This window comes from Lactuca virosa, chromosome 7, assembly GCF_052849685.1.
Source record: "Lactuca virosa cultivar CGN04683 chromosome 7, Lactuca_virosa_CGN04683_v6, whole genome shotgun sequence".
Taxonomy (NCBI): domain Eukaryota; kingdom Viridiplantae; phylum Streptophyta; class Magnoliopsida; order Asterales; family Asteraceae; genus Lactuca; species Lactuca virosa.
The window spans coordinates 193185398-193204606 of record NC_136432.1 but is presented as its reverse complement, the minus strand read 5'-3'; the positions used below and the strand labels follow the sequence as shown (position 1 = coordinate 193204606).

Here is a 19209-nt window from a genome sequence, read left to right as displayed (position 1 = left end):
CAGGAAGACCATGTGGGGGTTCCCATGGCAGATAAGGACCACGTGGGGGTCCCATGGCATTTAGTATAAAACCCGGGAGGGTTTCCAGGGCTTCCTTGTTTGTCGAATGTATGACTTTTGTGACTTACGTAGTGTATGGCTAATTCGATATGTGTTATGTGGTTTGTGTGTGGGATATGCTCTGGAGGACTCACTAAGCATTAGCTTATAATTTGTGGATTGTTTCAGGTACATCTGAGCCCAAGGGCAAGGGCAAGGCGTGATGGCGCGGCGTGCACTCTATCTCTCTTTTACTAATATGTTTTGGGGACACTCTGATGAATTAACTAAGTTGTAATGAGTACTGATTTGAAAACAATTATGTTGAGATTTCATGGTTTATGCAAATGTGTTTTATTAATTAAAAACGAAAATTTCTTTGTAAATTTTGGGTCATTACAAGAAAAAATGATTGTCGGTTTTTCAAAAATTTCTAAGTTCTTTGTAATTTTGGAAATGACTAATATTATAAAAGTCCTAAATTTTTAACGCGTAATTGGAAAAAGCCCTAATATTATTTTTATTATTGTTATGGCCACAACTTTCTTGCTGAATTATCACTCTAGCCCACTTAACGAGTTTTATGGTTAACTTGGTTAATTTTTTTTTTGCAAAATCAGTCCTAAAAAGTTCAAATTTGGTCATTGAGGTTTGCAAAAAATTACACCACATGGTTTTTTAACTTTATTTTTCGTTTTTTGTATATTTTATTTATTTTCGTTTTTTTTATAAATATATATATATATTTTTGTTTTCTTTTTTATATACTTTATTTATTTTCATTTTTTAACTTTATTTTTCAACAATTTGATTTTTTTTTACCTTTTTACCTTTTTACCTTTTGTTTGCTATTTTTTTTTATCTTAGTTATTTATGGTTTTTCTGATATTTTTATTTATTTTGATTCAAGTATACGAACTTGAATTCAATTTAAATTACTGTAACAAGTTTTTTTTTTATAGAGACCGACTATTATTATATTTTTTGTTTTTTCTTTTAGTCTATTATCAAATTGAAAAATATTATCTTGAATTTAAACTATTGATATCACATATAGAAATATGATTTAATTTGCAAGTTATATAACACATTAAAACACTAATTCTCAATAAACAAGCTATTTTTTTTAATTTTCATTTTCGTAACATAAATATAATAGCACTAAAGAAAAATGAATAAAAGGAAAATAAGTTGGACCGAAATTACAAATATAAACATAACTATTTTATTTACTTGAATAAAAATAAAAAATTACAAAAACTATAAATTATCAAAATTGTAATATACTCTAATATATTAATACATTTTACATTTTTTGAAAAAGGTCAATAAAAAGTTAAAAATACAAAAAAATAAAACCAAATAATTGGAAAACAAATAAGAAAAAAAAATTAAAAAAATAAAAAGATGAAAAAATTAAAAATATAATACGAAAACAAAAATAAAAAAAACTAAAAAAAAACTCTAATATACTCTATATATACACTAAAAAATAGAAAAGAAAAGGTAAAAAAAATCAAATTATGGATAAATAAAGTTAAAAAAAATGAAATTAAATAAAGTATATATAAAAAAAGAAAATAAAAAATGTAAATATATTTATAAAAAGACAAAATTGCAAAAATGGTCCCCGTGGTATACATTTTTTGGGGTTTTAGTCCAAACCACGACTTTTTTGATTGGTGGTCATTTTGAGCTAGTTTCTTTGTGTTTTTGGTCCCTCAGTAAACTGAAAAGACTATTATGCCCTTATTATATTTATTTTCCATTTTTCTTTTTTCATATATATATATATATATATAATAATAATAAAAATAGGGGCCCACATACCTCTCTCTCTCTCTCTCCAACACAAATAAGGGGAAAGGAATTTTGTCCATGGCAGATCGAAGAAGATGAACAGAAGCAGGCAGAAAAAAAATGCTCCGGTGATGTTTGATCGAATTGCAAGGAGGGGCGGAGAGATCGATCTCCGGCGACCCTCTAAGGGTTTAATTTACGTTTCCGGCGGCAACAACCAAGGCGAAAAAGAATTGGTTCGAAGGCAGATCAAAAACACACCCTAACCCCGCTTCTTCTTCCCCAACCATAAACACACACAAAAATCGAAGACTGTAAATCGATTTTGGAGAAGAAGATTGGCTCTCAATTCGAACAGGCCACACTCGATGATGTGTTTGGGTTTATGACTAAGAAGAAGAAAGATAAAAGGAGAGACGTCGGAGGTTATGTGTGTGTTTGTGTGTCTTCTTCTTATACGATCCAAATCTCTCACCCCTATTTTCCTCGAGCAACCTAACATTTGGGTGTGTATGTGTCTATCGGTGTGTGTTTGCAGCCTTGGATTCATTTTTTTGATCGATTTATGAAATGGTTTTTTGAATTTGGGTTTTGATTTTTGATTTCTGTAATGATGGATTTCTTAAAAATGAAGAACATAAACTCAGAGATGAACACTTGGATATTTGATTCCTGGGTTGAAGAACAAACAGAAAAATGGTTTCCCGAAGAACACACATTTGATTTCTGTTTTTTTTGTTATTATTTCCGGAAAAGTATATCTTTCTGAAATTGGGTTTCGGTTTTTGATTTTTGGAATGGTGGGTTTCCTAGAAATCACGAACATGAACTCAGACATGAATTGGAATGGTGGGTTTTTGATTTTTGGAATGGAGAGAGAGAGAGAGAGAGAGAGAGAGAGAGAGAGAGATGTGGGCCCCAAATTAGTTAGTTATTTTATTTTTCATTTAAATTAAATAGAAAAGACATAAAAAAAATATATGAGAAGGGCATAATAGTCTTTTCAGTTTACTGAGGGACCAAAAACACAAAGAAACTAGCTCAAAAGGACCATCAATAAAAAAAAGTCGTGGTTTGGACTAAAACCCCCAAAAAATGCATACCACAGGGACCATTTTTGCAATTTTGTCTTATAAAAAAATTCCGAAAATAAATAAAGTATACAAAAAACGAAAAATAAAGTTAAAAACCATATGGTGTAATTTTTTGCAAACCTCGGGGACCAAATTTGAATTTTTTAGGACTAATTTTGCAAAAAAATTAACCAAGTTAACCATGAAACTCGTTACGTAGGCTAGAGCGATAATTTTTCGAGAAAATTGTGGCCATAACAATAATAAAAAAAATATTAGGGCTTTTTCCAATTACGCGTTAAAAAATTAGGACTTTTATAATATTAGTCTTTTTGGAAAATGGAAAATTTTCATTTTCTGTGAAAAATTTAGAAAATTTATTGAACTAAACGCGTTTTCAAAATTATTGTTTTTTTTGGAATTTTTTTTCGGAAAGCGACTCATTTTTCTATAACTAAACGCACTAGTTCTGCATGTGATTATGTAATAACTATTATTTACATAACCATGCTCATATACTTGAATAAATAATCTTATTTTACCATATCATATGTAAATTACCTCATGGTACATAGAGTCTAAATGTAAACATGAAATTATAATATATCAATAACCATTATTTATATGAAGATGCTTCCATATAGTTTTTATATATTTTCTATGCAACCTTCTGTTTATTATTATTATTATTATTTTTAATCCATAATCCATTCAAAACTAAACATGATAGAATTTTAAAATGAATGATCTATTTTCGTTTATGGAGCCACTTGATAATAATATGAAATATATGAATACATTCACCGATGAATTTCTAATCCATTTACATTAGTATATTGTTTGTAAAATATTTAACTTGTATCATCAATGGATGTAATAAACAAATAACGTCTATGAGTGGATTAAATTGTCAAGTAGATAAAGGCTTAAAAGGAATTAGTAAAGGCTTAAAAGGAATTGGTATTTTTGGATATACGATCTCAATATATAAATCTATATCCGAAATTTCAGATACTGATTCGGATATTAAAATCTACTACCCCTACTTCTAACACAGAGGTTAAGGGAAACCCTATCACAGTTGAAATGTTAAGGGTAAAAACTGACATTGCATTCGTACACCAAGGGCACAAACAACAAGATAAATACACGAACAGCAAAATGAGGCAGGGGTTTTAGAGATTTCTTCATCCTGGCCGAATTCCTCCAAAAAAAACCCCAATCGAAATGCCTCTGATGGCTATGAAGAGGCGTTGGTGGTGTAAATCTGCACAATTATGCCACTGTATTCATCGAAATTTCTCATCTTCTAGCAGCTCTCTTGAGCCCTTCAAATCTCCTCCTTTTTTCCCTTATAGAAGAGTTGTTGTCACTGGTAAGTTCTTCCCTCAGACAGAGTCGCTGCATCTTGAATTGAGTTCTTCTATTTACCTTTTTGATTCAACGTGCGCTATTTTCAAACTGTTATAGGATTAGGAATGGTTACACCATTGGGTTGCGGAGTAGAAACTACATGGAATCGGTTAATCAAAGGGGAAAGTGGTATCAGAGCTTTATCTCTCGAAGACCTAAAGATGAATGGATTCGATCGAGACACTCAATCGTATACATTTGATCAACTGACTTCCAAAGTGGCTGGTATCGTGCCTTCTGGTACTAAACCTGGCGAATTCAACGAAGCATTATGGCTCGATTCCAAGGTATTATACAACAACAATCTTTCAAGTCTATCATTTTCATGATTATCCAACTATAATCAATCAAATAATCATTTTTCTTTTTGGGGATTTCCATTTTCAGCATGGTAAATCAATGGCAAGGTTCATAAGCTACGCCCTATGTGCTGCAGATGAAGCACTTAAAGATGCAAACTGGATACCCTCTGAGCAGGATGAAAAGGAAAAAACTGTAAATTTCCTTAATAATGTCATTTTCCCCCTTTCTTTCTTTCTTTGTTTGTTTTTTTGTTCTAACTTAAATCAATCAGGGTGTTTCTATAGGTGGAGGAATTGGAAGCATTGGTGATATACTAGATGCATCACAATTAATCTGCGAAAAGGTTTATCTTTCTACAATTTTCCATTTATTTTATACCCTTTTTCATCAACTAATTGATTTTTTGAACTTAGAAACTACGACGCCTTAGTCCCTTTTTTGTCCCTCGAATCTTAATCAACATGGCAGCTGGACACGTCAGCATGAAGTATGGCTTCCAGGTGTGTAAATAAATCATAAAATCATTATTCCAAATAAAGTTTTCTTCATGAAAAATAGATTAACCAAATTCAGTATAAATCTTTGAATTTAGGGGCCAAATCATGCTGCAGTGACAGCTTGTGCCACAGGGGCAAATTCAATTGGTGATGCAGCAAGAATGATTCAATTTGGAGATGCTGATGTCATGGTGGCTGGAGGAACAGAAGCTAGCATTGATGCTTTATCTATAGCAGGATTTTGTAGGTAATAAAATAATAATTAGGTCAACATTTAGCATTTAGATTTCTTGATTTTAGATTATAAAAGAAGGATTGGATTTTATTTTATGTGATATGATTATATGAATATGATTGATCTATATTTGATGTAGGTTAAGGGCGTTATCTACAAAATACAATTCTACCCCTCAAGAATCTTCACGCCCTTTTGATTGTGATCGTGATGGATTTGTGTATGTTAGTAAATAATTTTAAATATATGATTTTTTTTATGTGAAAAGCAATAAAAATTATTATTATTTTTTTTTTTGATGCAGAATAGGAGAAGGTGCTGGTGTTCTTGTCTTGGAAGTGAGTAATCATGTTTCTTTTGATAGAAAAAAGTTTCAACTTTTTACAAATTTGCCCTCTATGTATTTTTCTTTCCATCATATTTTTGTAAACATTAGAGTAAATTACACGAATGGTCCCTATGGTTTGGGGTAATTTGCACGTTTGGTCACTAACTTATTTTTTTAACTCGGAAGGTCCTTACTGTTTGTTTTTGTTGCGCGCTTGGTCTCTGTCTTTCCTAAAAAGACTATTTTGCCATTGATTTTTTAATTTATATAAATAAATACACTCTCAACCTCATTTCCACATCACCTTACCTATCTCATATTATTTAAATAAATTAAAAAAATCAAGCGCAAAATAGCTTTTTTAGGTAAGACAGGGACCAAACGCGCAACAAAAACAAACAGTAAGGACCTTCCGAGTTAAAAAAATAAGTTAGGGACCAAAAGTGCAAATTACCCCAAACCATAGGGACCATTCGTGTAATTTAACTCTAAACATTATATTGTGTTAGGAACTTGAACATGCGAAAAAGAGAGGAGCAAAGATTTATGCGGAGCTTCGTGGTTATGGGATGTCAGGTTTGACTTTTTTGTTGACTTTTAGTTGTCATACTTTGACTTCATGTTTTATATCTTTTAACATATGAACTTTCTTGTTATAAGGTGATGCACATCACATCACACAACCACACACAGATGGGAGAGGCGCCATTTTGGCCATGTCACGTGCTTTAAAACAGGTATTAGGTTAAAAATATGTTTTTTTTTTTTTTTTAATAATAATTTATCTTTTCTTGTGAACAAAAGTCGGGTATTTGCCATGATCAAGTGGACTATGTGAATGCACATGCGACATCTACGCCTCTTGGTAATACCCTTTTAATATAATATATATAATATTCACTACTTATTTACTTTACAATAAATATTAAAAAAAAAAAGTAAATGTAAAATTCAATTTGTTTACTCATTAGGTGACATGGTGGAAGCCCATGCAATTAAGTCGTTATTTTCCAAACATGCAATGTCTGGTGCCTTAGCTTTTTCATCCACAAAGGTATAACTTTTAAAAAACATCTTATTTTAATTTTTAATAAAGTTTTTAATTTAATCATCAAAATAACCCGAAAAGAAAATACGTTTTCACACATTTCAGGGTGCTATTGGGCATCTTCTAGGGGCTGCTGGAGCTGTTGAGGCAATATTTACAATTCTTGCCATTCATAAAGTAAAATACAAAATCTTGCAATTTTTTTTTTTTTTTTAATTATTACAAAACTCGATTGTTATTTATTTAATTTGTTGATTATTTTTATTTGTAGGGTATTGCGCCCTTGTCGCTTAATATAAGTAACCCGGATCCCATTTTTGAAGAAGCTTTTATGCCTTTGAAAACTACAAAGAAGATGCAAATCAAAGCAGCTTTATCAAATGCTTTTGGATTTGGAGGAACAAATGCTGCACTTCTGTTTGCAAAAATTTCATAAGAGTTTTAATCAACACTTTTTGGTTGAGATATTGATTCCATGAAACATGTTTTCTTTAACAATGGTTCTTAGTTAAAATTTTACATATGCACAATGATTCAACAAAAATTCCCACAAAATTTGAGAACCTTAAATTATATCTTATGATGTGTACATTGACCTAAAACCTTCCGTAAGAGGAACAACTTTGCCCGAAACCTTCGATTGCAATTTTGCCACAGCTTGACGAATTTCCTACAAAAAAAAAAGATATGAGGAGGGCATTTTTGTCTTTTGTTCCATTAATATCCAATACATGTCAGACACAGTACAACGTGTTCTGTCTTGTTCTAAAAGAACAAAAACTTGTGAGGGTTATTTGATTACCTCGATATGGTAACGTGAAGAAAAATGAGTCAAAAGAATGGATTTGTTTCGGATCCACTTAGCATGCTCCATAATCTAAAATTTAAATCTTCAATTATAATCCTTGCATACAAAAATAAATCTTTCTTTTCCTAAAATTTTGAAGCGTGTATATCGAATGTATCAAATACCTCATCAATATGCATGTGACCATGTTCTCGTGCATGCTCGATGTTGCATTTATCGTCCAAAAAAGTCGCCTATCCAATAATTAAAAAATACGCAACAGAGTATTGTAAGTAACATGATAACTTTATTGTGTCACAATCCACTGAGATTTAGCCATGAGTCGCTTAGATTTGATAATATTAACAAAGAAGGTACCTCAGTTATGAGAACTTTGGCCCTCAAGGCATCGGAACTTCTTGGATCAAGTAGAAAGTCAGAAGTTGTATCTCCAGTGAATGCCACCTCCGGGGACAATATGATATCGGTGATCTAAAATCACAAGTAGAAATTATGAAAGAGTGACAATGTATAAATAGTGTTTATGGAAAATATAAATCCAAAACTCAAACCTCAACACCGGATTTTTTCTTCTTCTCAATCTCCCTTCCTTTTAGATGTTCGTATTGCTTTTTTAGCTTCTTGCGAACCGAGTAAATAACATAACCCTAATGATCATCACAAAAGTCAACCACTTTTAGTCAATTGTTTTCTCTAGAACCTCATACATTCATCAATATAATGACATAAATTGTTAGTGGTACTCCAAAAGAGCACAAACCAACAACACATAACCGAATAAACATAATGAAGTTCAAGTCTCAACAACTGCAATATGAGAAATTCAATTCCAATATGGATTTGGCTCCTTTGTGTACTCTATCAATTCCAATGTGGAATTGACTCTTTTTATATCTCACATGATGTTTTTGGGACAATATAAATAAGATCAAGAAATTATACCTGACTGGGTATCACATGGTGAGTTTTAAACGGGCGTACAACAAGGTCATTTCGCAACTCATATGTTTCTCCTTCAAAAAAAAAAAAAAAAAACAAAAATGTTAAGATTTGAAAATCATGCTAATGTGTCATAATACAAAAAGGGTTTAAGAAGAAACCAGACCTACATCCAATGCAACCAAATCAAGATTTAACTCCACCATTCCCATCTTCCTATGAAGCTCCATCAAATTTTCAACATCATCTTTAATGGCAGGAGGAACAAATACAGTCGGAGGACTCAAGCTGTACAAGCCACGAGTTGCTACATACATGGGTAGCCCACCCTAATCAATCCAATACTTGTTAAATTTAGTTAATTAAACATCGAAATTAGAAAAATTGAAGAGCTTACAATGTGATCAAGGTGAGCATGAGTAATAAACAAGAAATTCATGGCGACTGCTCTAGCAGGACACCTTCCGATATCAAATGCGCACTTCAATTCAGGAACAATTACACAAGTTTCATGACCTCCGATTGAAAGACCCTCAATTGTGTAACCTTCTAACCCTGTTCCTTTTCGGATAACTTCAGCCCTAGCTTTCCGATACTCTTGTTCTTCGATTGCGTTTCCAATTGCTGATAAAAACCCGGAATTTTTTAGGGATTTTATGGAATTATCATGGGGTTTTGTTGGGTTTTGATGAATTGTGATAGGAGGGTGTTTGTATGAAGGGGGATGGGAGGTGGAATGGTGGAATGGGGGTAAAGATGGGAAGCTAGGGGTTGTAATTGTCATGGAGAATTGCATTGTTCTTGTGGTGAATCTTTGAAAGAAGGGTTTAAGAAAGGTTTAGGCGGATTTTTGTTGTAATCCGTTTGTTCTTTCGGATCGTGTAATGAATTGATGTTTTTGCAATTTTGCCTATGTTATCCTGTGCTCATTCGTCGTAATTGGACTTTCACCCCCTAAACTATTTGAGGTTAGTAGGTTTAGTCCTTTAGAGTTTCTGTTTGAACCATGGAACACCTTAAGTTGTTAACCCACCAATGACACCCATACAATGTTAGTGATTTTTGGGTATCTAAGTAGTTTAGATAATTGTGACTTATACAAGTAAGAAAGAGAATAAAATTATGCTCAAATACCATTGAAGTACATAGTGATATGAGATAGTTTTTACACATCTAATATTTGTTGATCGACTTAGATGCCTAAATAAATAATTTTTTTTTTGAATATGTTCTGATTGAAATCATGATGTTTTTATTATATCTATGATGAGACTGTAGAATAATGAAAATGATTATTTTACCCTTCTGTTATATTGTTGTGTTGGATAAAATATATATTTTTGATAAATAATCTGAAAAAAGTAGCTAAATACTTAAAAAAAATCCAAATTAAACATAAATAATTTGCATACAAATTTGACTTGAACCATTTGAAAATAATTGATTGGAAATCTAGTCATGTAAAGTAGCCATATATTTATTGCCTTGTGGATCTCATTTTATATCTTGTATGCATTGGCCATCACTTTCTCCACTTTGCAAAGCCTATAAATATTTAATCATGAATATTTCATTTTCTTATAAAGTTATGAACTGCGAAACAATCAATGATCAACGATAAAATTATGTTTTGGCCATCACTTTCAACCCAACCGCATAATTTGATTTTAAATAGTTGTATGGATTATTCATTTGCTTTTGATCGACTACAAAACTGTGTTATCTTTTAGTTTCTACACTGCTACCTTCCATGAGTTTTCTTTCAAGCTACAACCTTCCGGACCATTAGTTGTATTTCGTGTATGCATACTTCAAGAAAAGTTTTGTCCACACATTCTTGATTCCAACTAACTCTAAGCCTCTTTTTTGACATGTCTAGGATAAAATCAATGATAAAAACATAAAGCACTTCAGCATACAAGTTCAAGAAATCAAATTTTAGCATACAAGTTCGTAATTTCAGCATTAAAAGTTCAAGAAATAAGATTTTAGCATACAAGTTCATAATTTCAACATACAAGTTCAAGAAATCAGACTTTAGCATACAAGAAATCAGATTTTAGCATACAATCATATTTTAGCAACGTTTCAAGTTCAAGAAATCATATTTCATAACTTCAGAGGAATTCCAACAATATTTCAAGTCGAGAGGACATAAATGGTTTCAAGGTCATATTAAAGGAAAACGATTTCAGAAGACAAAATCGAATCCAAGTTCATACGAGAAAAAAAAACCCTCAATGAGTCATGACCGAATCAAATCATAGGCATTTGACCCATTAAGTGGTGTAATTTTGGCAAAATAAACTCTATGACTCAGCTGACTCGGACAGAGTCAGACATCTTACTGGACTAAGTAAAAGGCATATGAAACATGGCCTTATTGATTATCACTCACTTATTGTGTACGATTTTGCAACATTAAGAAAAAGGAAAAAAAAAAGAAAAAAAAAGCCAAACATGTATGTACAATTGGTTGAAAATCGTGTATTCATAATTCAAAAGAGTTAAATTCAAGAACAAGGTTAAATCATACATGAGGTCTCAAGAACTATACATATATTATACAACATTGTACAAGATGAATCTCCCTTCATCATCTATGAAGTGTAAACAAGTGTATGGCTAGGATCAAAGGGTTCTTTATAATTGAATTCACTACAGGTTGTGATTCTTGAATCCGAATATCTCAACATTTTGAAGGTTAATCCCACATAATAAAGGCAAAGGAAAGCTTGTTCCAAGGCGTGCATTATGTGTGGTGATGGCATTGGGTCTATTCGCATGATGCAATAACACGACAAGCTGGCTGCTTGGCAGCAGTGCCTAAACGTTAATCAGGGAACACAAATCATCCAAAAATCATAAAAATGGAATTTAATAAAGGTTACGAATTATATAAGCAACAAGTATCCATTTGAGTATTTTTTTTATAAAGTTGAGGGGCAACAAATTTCCAACCGTTTGTGTTTAAAAGATTTTGTTCCAGAACTTTATCCACAACCCATCGCATAAATATAGCCTGAAAAACTGAATTATGTGATTTAAATGAGAGAAAGATGCAAGGCTTTAAGGCCCATTTGTTACTCATAACATGACAAAGCTTTTCGGTTATATCTGGCGTTGAGGATGAGAGAGGCATTCATGTCTTTTCACACATGAATTGTACCATCTTCTTTGAGTGGAACAAAAAGTCACAATTTTATCCCAAAAAATATGGGTTGCAGTTTTGGAATGACATGCCATGACGAGACAAGTTTTCTAGGGATATTTTTTATGATAATGATAAGGAGGGTATTCACGTCTTTTTGCACAAACGAGGTGCCCCATCTTGTTCCATTTTGTCTTAGAAAGTCATTGGGTCTTAGAGAAACATGAGATGACAAGACAAATTTTACATGTTTATTTTTTATGACAAAGATACGGAGGGTATTCACATCTTTTGCACACATGGGTTGTCCCACCTTGATCCATCTTTCTGGACAGGACAAAAAGTTACAACTTTGTCCCCAAAAGTCCGATTCTCAACCCAATGCATGTCAAACACAATATAACTTGTTCTCATCTGTCATATGTAACAAATGGAGATTAAAGAATACGAATAAAAAAAGGATTTGAGGAGTCACATTGTAGTACAAGGAAAACCCCGAGTTGAAAACAACTTCATCTAATGCAATTCCAACCATTTTCTGAGGATCCAAACAATAAACCGGTGGTTGCAACATTTTCCCATATAAATGATTTTCTTTTTTAGAGTCTACAAATAACCCATTTATCCAAAATCCCAAGGAATTGTCACTCAAAAAAGGTTCTTTAACAAATGTAGTATGCAACGAAGCAATATTATCAACCGGAATTAGTTTTTGAAGAGATTGCACTTCAAATCCAAACTTTAAAACTCCCGCCTTTGGTTTATTGATAATTTCTTTCGAGACTTCCGACCTTATTGGTTCTTCAAAAGCATCAACAATCCTAAAAGGTGGTGAAAACTAATTATTAAGATAAATGAAAAATCAATTATGTGGATTTTGAAGTTAAAAAGTTTTCTATTTGACTTACCATACCCTTGAACCTTGATAGAGCCAAGATGCACCTCCATTTAGGTCTATAGAGATATTGTCATATTCCATGAAAAAAAAAAGATTTAAAGATCCTTCTTGATTACGGAAGCTTAGCTTTGTACCCGTTTCCATGCCAATAACATTGGCATGAAAACATTAATATTCATCAAAAACAATAATTTTTACTTTTTTACTTTAGAGTGATAATATGATTATGATTAGTGTTTGGGTAATCTACTTATGTTTATGATTTTTTTTTGAAAAAGTTTTGTGAGGATATAACCTAAGATAGGAGGGTGTGGAGGTTTAAAATCATGATAGTGGAGTATTGAAGGTCTTAGGGTTTTTTTATTTTTTATTATTTTTTTTTCACTTGTACCTTGTGTACAATGTTTAGTTTCCTACTTTTATTCCTTTTTGCTTTAGCTTTATTGAGCTTTATTGATGAACTCACATTTTATATACATCAGCCTGAATAAAAGCAGTGTATTTACCTTTAGAGATACAACTTTCTACATCTTACATTCCCTTGCCCTTATGGGATTAGGCTATTATGTTTGTTTTCTTAAAAAATCATTATTTTCCAAAAATCAACATCATCAAAAATGGTTATTACAACATTAAGTAGTATAAATATACTCAAACACTAAATACATGTTTGACCATGGGATTTTAAGAGCTTTTAGCTCTTAAAAAAATCTCAGATTTAAAGAAACATATTTGTTTGGGAACATAAGCTTAAAGATTTTTATTTTAGAACAAAAAAACTCATAATCCAAAAGTTATTTCAATTAGCATTTAAAGAAAAGCTTCTGCCTATTATAACAAAATTACTATGTTGCCCTAAAAAAACCACATACTTTTTATGTAAATTTAAACCTTTCAAAATCTTACAACAAAGGCTTGCCTAACTCTTGCATCATATTTTATTACAACTGATTAGTCAATATCAGAACAATCAGTTCCATAATTAAATATCCAAACATTAAAACTCCCGCCTTTAGTTTCTTGATAATTTCCTTTGAGACTTCGGACCTTGGTTCTTCAAAAGCATCCACAATCCTAGAAGGTGGTGAAAATTGATTATGGAGATAAATGAAAAATTAATTATGTCAACTTTGAAGTTGAAAACTTTTCTATTTGACTTAACAATATTTCAAGTCGAGAGGACATAAATGGTTTCAAGGTCATAATAAAGAAAACGATTTCAGAAGACAAAATCGAATTCAAGTTCATACAAGAAAAAAAAAACCTCAATCAACAGTCATGTCTGAGCGAATCGAATCATAGACATTTGACCCATTAAATGGTGTAATTTTGGCAAAATAAACTCTGTGACTTGGACAGAGTCAGACATCTTACTGGACTAAGTAAAAGGCATATGAAACATGACTTTATTGATTATCACTCACCTTATTGTGTACGATTTTGCAACATAAAGAAAAAGGAAAAAAAGCCAAACATGTATGTACAATTGGTTGAAAATCATGTATTCATAATTCAAAAGAGTTAAACTCACGAACAACGTCAAATCATAAATGAGGTCTCAACAACTATACATATATTATACAACATTGTACAAGATGAATCTCCCTTCATAATCTACGAAGTGTAAACAAGTGTATGGCTAGGATCAAAAGGTTCTTTATAACTGAAGTCACTACAAATTGTGATTCGTGAATCCTTGAATAATATCTCAGCATTTTGAAGGTTAATCCCACGAAATATAGGCAAAGGAAATCCTGTTCCAAGGCGTGCATTTATGTAAGGCACAAAAACCGTTTCAATAATCGTCCACATCACAGGCTACAAAAAGATCACACAAAAAGTGATTATTATTGAATATAAATATAAATCAAGAAATATAATAAAGAACATATTAAACGAATTACCTGAATTAGAAACATACGCAAGGTTCCAATCTTGCTCCATTTCAATGACATGGTGAAATCATCCAGTTTCAAATGACCAGTGAGGTTATTTTTGGTAATTTGCACCGAACCCACACCCGCCATTTCCTGTAAAAACAAAAAACATAATCCAAAAATTGATAAAGAAACACAAATTATCCAAAAATCATAAAAAAATGGAATTGAATAAAGGTTACCAATGAAATACAAGCAACGGGTATCCTGTCATCTAATTGAAGAACATCAATGATTAAATCAGCATAAACGGTTGCATCGATAATTTGGCTTGATACATGCATAATTGGAGGATCAGAAAGAGAGATTTCCAAGTTCATATCTGCATTTGGGTATTTTTTATAAAGTTGAGGGACTACAAATCTCCATCCAGCTGTGTTTAAAAGATTTTGTTCAGGGACTTTATCCACAATCCATCGCATAAATATAGCCTGAAAATTTAAATTAAATTATGTGATTTTAATGAAAGAAATATTGCAAGGCTTTAAGCCCCATTTGTTACTCATGACATGGACAAAGCTTTTTAGGGCTATATCTGACGATGAGGATGAGGGGGGCGTTCTCGTCTTTTCACACATGAGTTGTATATCTTCTTGAGTGGGACAAAAAGTCAAAAACATTTATCCCAAAAAATTTTGGTCGGAGTCTCGGAATGACATGTCTTGACCAGACGAGTTTTCTAGGACTATTTTTGATGATAAAGATAAGGAGGGTATTTAGGTCTTTTTGAACAAACGAGTTGCCCCACCTTGTTCCATCTTTTTAGGTGGGACAAAAAGTTACAACTTTTGTCCACAAAAGTCTGATTTTCAGTCCAAAGCATGTCAAACACATTATAACCTGTTCTCATCTGTCATACATGTCATACACAGTACAACCTGTTCTCATGTGTCATATGTAACAAATGGGGATTAAAGAATACGAATAAATAGAGGAATTGAGGAGTCACATTGTAGTACAACGCAAATCCCGAGTTGAAAACCGCTTCATCTAATGCAATTCCAACCATTTTTTGAGGATCCGAACAACAAACCGGTGGTTGCAACTTTTTCCCATATAAATAATTTCCTTTTTTAAAGTCAACAAATAACCCATTTATCCCAAACCCTAATGAATTGTCACTCAAAAAAGGGTCGTTAACAAATGTAGTATTCAACGAGGCAATATTATCAACCGAAATTAGTTTTGGAAGAGATTGCACAACGGATCCAAGCTTTATGACTCCCGCCTTTAGTTTCTTGATAATTTCCTTTGAGACTTCCGACCTTATTGGTTCTTCAAAAGCATCAACAACCCTAAAAGGTAGTGAAAATTGATTATTGAGATAAATGGAAAATCAATTATGTGAATTTTGAAGTTGAAAAGTTTTCTATTTGACTTAACAATTAACATACCCTTGATAGAGCCACGATGCACCTCCATTTAGGTCTATCGAGATATCGTTCATATGACAATTACATTCCATTACAAAAAGACTTAAAGATCCTTCTTGATTATGTAACCCTAGCTTTATACTCGTTTCCATGCCAATAACCTTAGCATGAAAACATTAATATTCATCAAAAAACACAATTACATATATGAATTCGAACACATAAAATAAAACCCAGACACCGATTTTCATAGTTGCAAATATAAAAATGAAAATTTCAAGAAAATCTTGAAATGGTAAGTACCTTAACACGAGCAGTTCCACTATCCGAAATCGAAATTGGGCCAACCCAAGTGCCATAAGCATAATGCCATTTCGTACTCAAATCGCACGTAACATCCGACCCGAAAATTGTAACACCCGTGGCATCGGGTTTGATATTCGATAACCCGACATTGACCCGATTAATAGTGATGTCTGAAAGAACGATATGCACTTTACCAATTACAGGGATTCTAACAGTCTTTTCGATTTTGGGTATCCGAGTGGATGTGAGTGTAGGAATCGCTTTCGAAATGAGTAAATTCTTGACGAAATCGAGGCCGTTTTGGGTTATGAGCGATGAGATGAATGATTGATCGGCGGTGGTTGGATGTGGCGGAATAAAGAGAGAGAATATGAGGAGTAGATATATAGTTGGTGGTGGCATGAAGGAATATAGAGAGAGAGAACTGATCAGGAATCAAGATTTGAGCTCGGGGATGATGATGATTGATCTATTTGTCAGGTGTCTTTTGGAATTGTGTTTGATAAAAGCTTGTTTTTTTCAGAATATGAGGGTTCTTGAGAGTGAGTTGCAAACTTCCTGTTGGATTTACAAACGAAACCTTAGACTTTTGGAATATTAACGATTGGAAGTTGAAAACTTTTTTGTCATTAATCCAAAATCTTTACATAGAAACCATTTTAACATTCGTCAAAAATAAAAAAAGATCCCTTTGCAATATGACAAATGAAACCTTATATGGCCAATTTTAGGTCATTGATGTGGTTTGTTAAGCTAAGGGGCTGTTTGATAGTTGTTGATTGAGTAAGATCTGACTGAGTCAAGGTCTGACTGAGTCTGAAGCTCTGACGGTATCTGTTCTGACTGAAACCATGTTGTTTGATTACACATCTGATTGGTTGTGCTGACCGCTGAAAATGACAATTTTACCCTTATTTTGTTTTGTGTTGAATAAAATATATCTATTTACTAAAACTGATGAATAGTTATACAAAAAGAATTATAAAAATAAATTGTTAAGATCCGGGTCTTTGAGTTGCAATTCAATGTTTATACATATATTGTCCCATTTTTGATTCTTTTAATCAACTCGTGAAAATTTATTCCATATCTTTTTAGAACACATGAGAATTTATAAAACTAGAAAAACAATCATACAAAAGAAGCAACTATCTAGAACAACACCAAGGTTAGAAGGAGATATACGTGACTCAAGAGCTTTTAAAGCAACAAACTTTGATAACAACCCCTTAAATAACATCCATCATTCCAGCTAGTATACTTTTGAAGGATCTGACATGATATCAACATGACACGAACTTTACTTTGAATCCATTAAAACCCACACCAAACATAATTGAAATAGCAATGAATTTTTCTTAAACAACAACAGAGTTTTCTGAAACAACATCCACCATTCCTCAAATAGTATTACACAGTGTTTTATACAACAATACATATCTACAGTAAAAGACATTATATCCTTATGGAGTAATCTTACAGTTGATCAAACAAGTGAAATCATGTGAAACTAAATATATTAAGTGATTATAGTTTATATTGTTCTTCAACATACCACTCCATAGCCAAACCTGCATCATGCTTTAACCCTGGGATTGCAGTATCTGAAAGAGAAGAAGAACTAGAATTCCCAACTTTTGCGAATCCTGAACTGTTGTGTTGTCAACCGAACTTGTTTGGAATTATATGGTGTGTCGATTAAACCCTAGATTCTTCACACACAAATCGAAATTAGGATTTCCACTGAACATCACAAACACCAAGCTTCAATCAATCCAGAACTCATAAAACATCGAACGCAGAACCTATAAATCAGTGGTGAAAATATTTTTTACGAATCCCAAAAGGCCAGCTAAGATTACCGGTAAAGAAAATCGAATCAAGCTGGAGTTGCAGGAAGAAGGCGGTGGCAGAGGAATGGAAGACGATTGTGTGGCTGGGTGGGGGAAGGGGTGGCTGAGGAAGTCGATGGTCTGCGACTCTGCTGTGGTCGACGGAGCGATTGTGGTCGACGAAGCTGCTCTGATCGACGGCGTTGCTACCTGCGACGACAAAAGAAGTCGACAGACATCGGCAGTTGAAGTCGCCGGACGTTGTCGTTTGGTGGTGGAATCTGGAGTAGTCGGATCAACTGGAGGATGAAGTAGAGGGGACACCAGAAGCGGGAGATGAAAAAAATGGCGTGAACTTGGGTTGAGGCATAAAGGGCAAATGCTTTTATTTTCATCAGTCAGCTATGTTTTTTGCTTACCCAGTAGGAGGCAATTGACCGAGTAAGGGATTGAATTTTTGCAAAACAAACGGTCTGATCCGGATGGAGTCAGACGTTACCTCTTACTGGACTCAGTAAGAGGCAAAACAAACAAGCCCTAAGTTGGACATGTACTATTTCTGAAAATTCAAATGTTCCCTTTTGTATAGACAAAGTCAAAACAAATCCTTGTTCTTCCCTTGTGTAAGTCGCAACCATAAACAATGATGAACAAACACACACACAAACACACTTGCAAATCAATGATGAGAGATAAACAGAGTATTTGGCGTGAATATCCCAATGGATTGTATTGATAAATATATAGATACATGAGGCTACAGATAAGAACTAACAATAGATCCTAAGCTCTAGGATCTAATCTATACAAACGATTCTATCAATAATTGTGAACAAACTTATCATACACGTTTACATTCCCCCTCAATCTTAACTGTAATAAGGTTAAGATTGTATCTTAAACGATTTAACATATCACGTGTAGCCAGCTTTGTGAATCTGTCTGCAAGTTGATCATTAGAAGAAATGAATCGAACATCTAAAGCACCCATTGCCACCTTCTCTCTAACAAAATGGAAATCTACTTCGATATGTTTGGTTCTTGCATGAAAGACCGAATTTGCAGTTAGATATGTAGCTCCCAAGTTGTCACACCAAAGCACAGGAGGTCGTGGCTGATTAATCTGCAATTCCTTGAGTAACGATTGTATCCTAGTTGCCTCTGTCGTACCATTAGCTAAAGCCTTGTACTCCGCCTCTGTGCTGGACCTAAAAACAGTAGGTTGCTTT

At 33.0% G+C, this 19209-nt stretch overlaps 4 protein-coding genes across 4 annotated transcripts; 1 reads left to right on the top strand and 3 right to left on the bottom strand.

Moving 5' to 3' along the window:
• The first annotated feature begins 3993 nt into the window (after positions 1-3993).
• Positions 3994-7280, top strand: LOC145124686 (Beta-ketoacyl synthase). Its single transcript, XM_079060115.1, has 14 exons — positions 3994-4287; positions 4383-4612; positions 4713-4820; positions 4900-4971; positions 5042-5128; positions 5221-5372; positions 5500-5580; positions 5665-5698; positions 6198-6264; positions 6349-6425; positions 6493-6553; positions 6660-6742; positions 6842-6913; positions 7008-7280. Exons 1-14 carry the CDS (start codon positions 4140-4142, stop codon positions 7170-7172), a joined length of 1437 nt encoding a protein of 478 aa, XP_078916241.1. The 5' UTR covers positions 3994-4139; the 3' UTR covers positions 7173-7280.
• CPZ (Metallo-hydrolase/oxidoreductase superfamily protein) lies at positions 7208-9366 on the bottom strand. The gene is made up of 8 exons (XM_079060116.1): positions 8881-9366; positions 8650-8812; positions 8487-8557; positions 8096-8191; positions 7902-8015; positions 7709-7777; positions 7539-7613; positions 7208-7406 (listed from the first exon to the last, which is right to left on the bottom strand). Exons 1-8 carry the CDS (start codon positions 9277-9279, stop codon positions 7314-7316), a joined length of 1080 nt encoding a protein of 359 aa, XP_078916242.1. The 5' UTR covers positions 9280-9366; the 3' UTR covers positions 7208-7313.
• A 2550-nt stretch (positions 9367-11916) lies between these two features.
• Positions 11917-12676, bottom strand: LOC145127415 (putative BPI/LBP family protein At1g04970). The gene is made up of 3 exons (XM_079062617.1): positions 12543-12676; positions 12110-12455; positions 11917-12048 (listed from the first exon to the last, which is right to left on the bottom strand). The coding sequence occupies exons 1-3, from the start codon at positions 12674-12676 to the stop codon at positions 11917-11919; spliced, it is 612 nt and encodes a 203-aa protein (XP_078918743.1).
• A 1342-nt stretch (positions 12677-14018) lies between these two features.
• Positions 14019-16713, bottom strand: LOC145125918 (putative BPI/LBP family protein At1g04970). Its single transcript, XM_079061326.1, has 6 exons — positions 16146-16713; positions 15864-16003; positions 15419-15764; positions 14652-14900; positions 14437-14562; positions 14019-14350 (listed from the first exon to the last, which is right to left on the bottom strand). The coding sequence occupies exons 1-6, from the start codon at positions 16548-16550 to the stop codon at positions 14147-14149; spliced, it is 1470 nt and encodes a 489-aa protein (XP_078917452.1). The 5' UTR covers positions 16551-16713; the 3' UTR covers positions 14019-14146.
• Between the last annotated feature and the right edge of the window lie 2496 nt (positions 16714-19209).

Bases quoted from the DNA above. Each gene is read 5' to 3' on its own strand.
- LOC145127415 (XM_079062617.1), bottom strand. From the start codon at position 12,676: ATGGAAACGGGTACAAAGCTAAGCTTCCGTAATCAAGAAGGATCTTTA. The intron at 12,456-12,542 runs GTAAGTCAAATA...ACCACCTTTTAG, and splicing joins TATCAAGGTTCAAGGGTATG to GATTGTTGATGCTTTTGAAG. The intron at 12,049-12,109 runs GTGACTCCTCAA...TACATATGACAG, and splicing joins GGTTTTCCTTGTACTACAAT to ATGAGAACAAGTTATATTGT.
- CPZ (XM_079060116.1), bottom strand. From the start codon at position 9,279: ATGCAATTCTCCATGACAATTACAACCCCTAGCTTCCCATCTTTACCC. The intron at 8,558-8,649 runs GTCTGGTTTCTT...TTTTTTTTGAAG, and splicing joins TTTGGTTGCATTGGATGTAG to GAGAAACATATGAGTTGCGA. The intron at 7,407-7,538 runs GTAATCAAATAA...TTTTTTTTGTAG, and splicing joins CTTCACGTTACCATATCGAG to GAAATTCGTCAAGCTGTGGC.
- LOC145125918 (XM_079061326.1), bottom strand. From the start codon at position 16,550: ATGCCACCACCAACTATATATCTACTCCTCATATTCTCTCTCTTTATT. The intron at 14,901-15,418 runs GTGACTCCTCAA...TTAAATTTTCAG, and splicing joins GATTTGCGTTGTACTACAAT to GCTATATTTATGCGATGGAT. The intron at 14,563-14,651 runs GTAACCTTTATT...TTGTTTTTACAG, and splicing joins CCGTTGCTTGTATTTCATTG to GAAATGGCGGGTGTGGGTTC.
- LOC145124686 (XM_079060115.1), top strand. From the start codon at position 4,140: ATGCCTCTGATGGCTATGAAGAGGCGTTGGTGGTGTAAATCTGCACAA. The intron at 4,821-4,899 runs GTAAATTTCCTT...TAAATCAATCAG, and splicing joins AGGATGAAAAGGAAAAAACT to GGTGTTTCTATAGGTGGAGG. The intron at 5,699-6,197 runs GTGAGTAATCAT...ATATTGTGTTAG, and splicing joins CTGGTGTTCTTGTCTTGGAA to GAACTTGAACATGCGAAAAA.